This window comes from Chaetura pelagica, unplaced genomic scaffold (genome assembly GCF_000747805.2).
Source record: "Chaetura pelagica isolate M959 unplaced genomic scaffold, ChaPel_1.0 scaffold172, whole genome shotgun sequence".
NCBI classification, from domain to species: Eukaryota; Metazoa; Chordata; class Aves; order Apodiformes; family Apodidae; genus Chaetura; species Chaetura pelagica.
This window is the reverse complement of record NW_009952433.1, coordinates 96,320-100,926: the sequence shown is the minus strand read 5'-3', so window position 1 is coordinate 100,926 and position 4,607 is coordinate 96,320. Positions and strand designations below refer to the sequence as shown.

General features: G+C 60.1%; 1 protein-coding gene across 1 annotated transcript in view; it reads left to right on the top strand.

The window, feature by feature from the left end:
• TMCO6 (transmembrane and coiled-coil domains 6) overlaps positions 1-4,607 on the top strand; it is a 13,011-nt gene that overhangs the window by 6,479 nt on the left and 1,925 nt on the right. Inside the window, exons 2-9 of the mRNA XM_010008291.1 lie at positions 286-452; positions 644-753; positions 878-1,061; positions 1,867-1,971; positions 2,524-2,609; positions 3,108-3,224; positions 3,987-4,098; positions 4,197-4,371. Coding sequence (XP_010006593.1) covers positions 286-452; positions 644-753; positions 878-1,061; positions 1,867-1,971; positions 2,524-2,609; positions 3,108-3,224; positions 3,987-4,098; positions 4,197-4,371 — 1,056 coding nt within the window. The remainder of the gene's footprint in view (positions 1-285; positions 453-643; positions 754-877; positions 1,062-1,866; positions 1,972-2,523; positions 2,610-3,107; positions 3,225-3,986; positions 4,099-4,196; positions 4,372-4,607) is intronic.

Here is a 4,607-nt window from a genome sequence, read left to right as displayed (position 1 = left end):
CAGATACCTCCCGGATCCCTTTCAGATCCCTCCCGTATCCCTCTCAGATCCCTTTCAGATCCCTCCCGCATCCCTCCCGGATCCCTCCCAGATCCCTCCTGGGTCCCTTTCAGATTCCTCCTGGATCCCTTTCAGATCCCGCTCAGATCCCTCCCGGCTCCCTCTCAGATCCCTTTCAGATCCCTCCCGCATCCCTCCCGGATCCCTCCCAGATCCCTCCTGGATCCCTTTCAGATTCCTCCTGGATCCCTTTCAGATCCCTCTCAGATCCCTCCCTGCTCCAAGGAAAAAGCCTGTGGCTGCCCCGGCGGGCGGTGACGGGTTTGCTGGCAGCTCTCAGGAAGGCCCGGCGGCAGCAGCAGCTGGTCAGCAAGAGGCTCCTGCGGGAGGACACGGAGCAGGGAGGGCAGGATGGAGCTGAGGTCCTGCCAGGCCCTCTCTCGGAGGATGAGGTGAGGAGGGTGGTGTTTTTCAGGGTCCCCGGGGTCTTCCCCAGCCTCGAGGAGTGTGGAGGAGCCTGGGTGGAGATGGGCTTGGGAGTGTTCTCTGAGTCACTACCAGACACATGTGCCCTGGATTAATGGGGTGAAACCTTTAACCCTGATACTGCTTGAAATTAATCCGCCTTTTAATTTCCCGACAGGTTCTTGAGCTGCTCAGGGGGGTGCAGAGGGGCTCGGAGGACAGGAAAGGGTCACTCAGCCGCCTCCGTCGGGCTCTGCAGAACAAGGAGACTCAGCAGACCTTTGTCAGGTCAGCCCAGGTTTGGCACCGCGTGGCTCTTCCCAGGAGCACGGCCAGGGTGGCCTGTCGTCCCGGTCCCTGCGTGGCCGAGGGTGGGGAGGCAGGAGGTGACAGCAGCTCTGGGTCCCCGCAGGCTGGACGGCAGCATCCGGACGCTGGTGGGGCTCTTCACCAGCAGCCTGGCTGACGTGCAGATGGAGGCAGCCCCGGCCCTCCATGAGCTGTCCCACTCCAGTGACCCTGCCGTGGCCGAGGCGTGTCTGCCCGTGACCTCCTACCTCCTCACCTACCTCTCGGGACACAGCGTTGAGTTCACAGTAAGATCCGTGCTCGTGTTTGCCAGGGCTCTGAGAACCCTGTGGGAGTGGTTGGGTCTTGTACCTGCTCTGGCCAACCTTAGCCTAACACGGCTCATGGAAGGAGTGCTGGTGGGAAGGGACCCTCTGGAAGTCTCTAGTCCAACCTTTCTGTGGGAGCAGGACTGTCCCTGGTGCTTGCCCAGGACAGCCTGTCCAAATCCTGGAATTATGGAGGCCCCCATTCCAACACCAAGTGGAGTTCAGTTCCATTGTGTTTGTACCTCCTTCCAGGCTGCTCTCAAATGCTCCCAAGCCTCATCCGGGCCTGCCAAATCCTCCTGCCACAGCCCAGGATGCCCCATTTGCAGCAGGTTCCTCCTCTCCAGCTCCAGGCCCTGTTTGGGGAAGCAGGGAAGCTGAGGGCTCCAGCCTGTTCCCCATCTGCCAGAGCTCCTTCGAGGAGCAGGTGGGACCAGAGCTAAGGGACAAGAGGAGGAGCAGCCCCAAGGTGGTGGTCACGTTTTGATGCAGCACAGGGGCAGCCTCCAGGCTGTGGGATTAGAGGGGAATGTCACAGCAATAAGTACCAGCCTGAAAAACCTCCAAAGTAAAAGTGATCCGATCCCAACTGGAGCCAGATAGAGAAAGGATAAATTGAAGCTGGGGAGGGTTGGGAGTCCAGCAGTTTCCATCTGTGTTTACCCTTCTGAGGACAGCTTCTGGGGAAGCATGTCCCAGGTTCCAGGGGCCTTCTGGCTGCCCAAGGGGTTCAGGTTCTGCTGGGGAGTGCAGTGGAGGTGACCTGTTCTCTGGCATTTCTCAGGAGCTGTGTTTGTACACGCTGGGAAACCTGGTGGTGGAAAGTGAAGCTGCGAGGAAGCAGCTTCTGCCTCAGGGCATCATTCCAGTTCTGGCATCCTGCATCCAGGTGGGTGAAATAGCTCGGCCAGGCTCTTCCCCTGCCCTGCCCCAAAGGATACCTTTTCCTGTGCCCTCTGGACACTCCTGAGTCACCAGTCCTCCCTCCAGCTGTGGCCACAGGCAGCTCCTCCACAGAGGGCTGGCCCTGCTCGAGGTGAGGCTCTCATGGGCTGTCCCACACTCCCTTCTTCGGGGCTCAGGTCAGCACCCTGTGCTCTTCTCCAGCTGAATCTCTGACATGTGATAAACCACCCATAACACAGGGAGCTGCAGGCTTCTCCCTGCTGTCCAGCAGGCAGAGGAGGCCAGCTGAGTGGGCAGGGCTGCTGGCAGCTTTGCTTGCCCAGAGCAGCCCTGCTGCTGTGTTTGTGCCCCTCAGCCCCTGCAGCTGCAGCCCACGGGAGTTTGGGCAGGGAGGACAGCTCAGCTTTGGGGGGGGGTCCCTGCTGTGCCCCAGGAAAGGCAGGACTGCCACTCCACTGCTTGGTGCCTCTTCCCAGCACCCCGGGGTCCCCTGGGATCTGCCACATGGGATCAGCTGGGTTCTGTTTGATTGCAGTCCCCACACGAGGCTGTGCTGGAAGGTCTGGGCTACGTCCTCTCGCAGCTCCTCCAAGCCAAGGAAGCTCCCACAGAGATCATTCCGTGAGTGCCAGCCTCTTAACGCCCACTCAGGTGGGACCCTGGGGCAATCACACCTTTCCCACCCCAGTGACATGAATGGTTCAGAGCAGGATCCCTCCAGAACTGTGGAGGTTTTGTTGCAGGTCAGGGCACAAGGCCTGACTCTTTTCCCTCAGCCTCATCCGACCAGACAGCTCTGGTATTTCAGTAAAGGCCAGGGCAGGCTCCCAGGGAAATTCAGGCTGTATTCCTCCTGCAAAGGAAAAGATCAGCTTGACAGACCCCAGTGCCAACAATGTGACCCCAGCCAAAGTGTCCTCGGGGTCCCCAGGGGCAGGGAGAGCTTGTGCTGGGCTTTCATGGTGCCAGAGTCTCTTCCAAGTGTGTTTTTAGAGCATGTGGCCCCAGTACCAGGGAGGGCAGCTCCCTGCTCGGTGGCCAGGGCTAGTGTCCCCCTCTCAGTTGTCTGTCCTGCTTGTCCTCTGTCCTGTGCCTCCACTAACTGCCATTCTGCCCCAGCTTGGTGCTGGACTCTGTTCTCCCCCAGCACATGCTGCGACTGGTTTGCTCGGGCCTGAAGGCTGGGACAGGAGCAGCTGTGGAGTTTGCCTGGTGTCTCCACTACATCGTTTGTAGGTAAATGCTCTTTTCTCCTCATTTTGAGTTCCCTGAGGGCAGCCAGAGAGGCACAAAAGCTCAGGTCCTGCAGGATTGCCTCCCCTTGCCCCATTCCCTTGGGAAAAGCATTTTCCCACCATCTTGGGCATTCCCACTCTCCTGTCTGAGCACAAATGCTGTTTGGAGGGTCCTCTGAAGCCCCCCCAGTCACCTCCCCATGCCTGGAGCTGTCCCCCAAGGCAAGTTCCCTGGATCCTCCAGCTTCTGGGGCTGGCCCAGTGTCACCTGGCCTTGTCTCTGCCTGCTTTGGCGTGGCTGCTCCAGTGCCACCTCCTTCAGCAGCCCCAGCAGAGAGAAAGGAATGTGTAGGTACCCAAGGAACGACCAGGGCTCTTCTTTCCCCAGAGATAATTCCAGTGGATCCGTTTGCCAAGAGCTTTCAAACTCCTTGGCTCAGAGACAAGCTGCTGCTCCAACACGAGCTCCTGCTCTGGGGTGGCTGCTCCAGTGCCACCTCCTTCAGCAGCCCCAGCAGAGAGAAAGGAATGTGTAGGTACCCAAGGAACGACCAGGGCTCTTCTTTCCCCAGAGATAATTCCAGTGGATCCGTTTGCCAAGAGCTTTCAAACTCCTTGGCTCAGAGACAAGCTGCTGCTCCAACACGAGCTGAGCCTGATGGTGGCTCAAGAGAGCACTCCCCATTTCCAGGCCCTGTTTTTTTGGGGTTGGTTTGCCCTGGGGGCCCAGAGCACCCAGCCACACTGTCCCTTCCCTCTGCAGCCACACAGGCAGTGTCACCCTGCTGTCCCTGGGGGCCCTGCCCGCCCTCGCCTCGCTCCTGCTCGACCTGGCTTCTGAGATGCCCCAAGACCCTCCTGAGGGCCTGGAGCTGGTAAGAGGTGGGCAGGGAGCCAGCAGTGCTCAGCAGGGCCGTGGGGATGCACTGGGAGAATCAAGATCTTTGTGTTTCCCCCCCCGACACACACACAGCTGGTCTGCCCGGTGCTGAGGTGCCTGGGGAACCTGCTGGCGGAGGAGCCGGGCAGCGAGGGGGTGGCCCGGGACCAGCGCCTGCTCGTCGCCCTCTTCCTCATCCTGCAGGCCTTCCTGCAGCAGCACCCCTTCATCGTGCAGGAGAGCCTCTGGCTGCTCAACAACCTCACAGGTGAGCCTCCCAGGGGGGTGGGCAGAGCTCCCAGAGCTGCTGGGACCTGCCTCGGTCGCTGGCGGACGCATGGATCCTGTCCACAGAGGTCGTGGAATCTCAGACTAGTTTGGGGTGGAAGGGACCTCAAAGACCAGCTACTTCCACCCCCCTGCATGGGCAGGGACACCTCCCACCAGCCTAGGCTGCTCCAAGCCCCATCCAACCTGCCCTTCAACACTGCCAGGGATGGCACA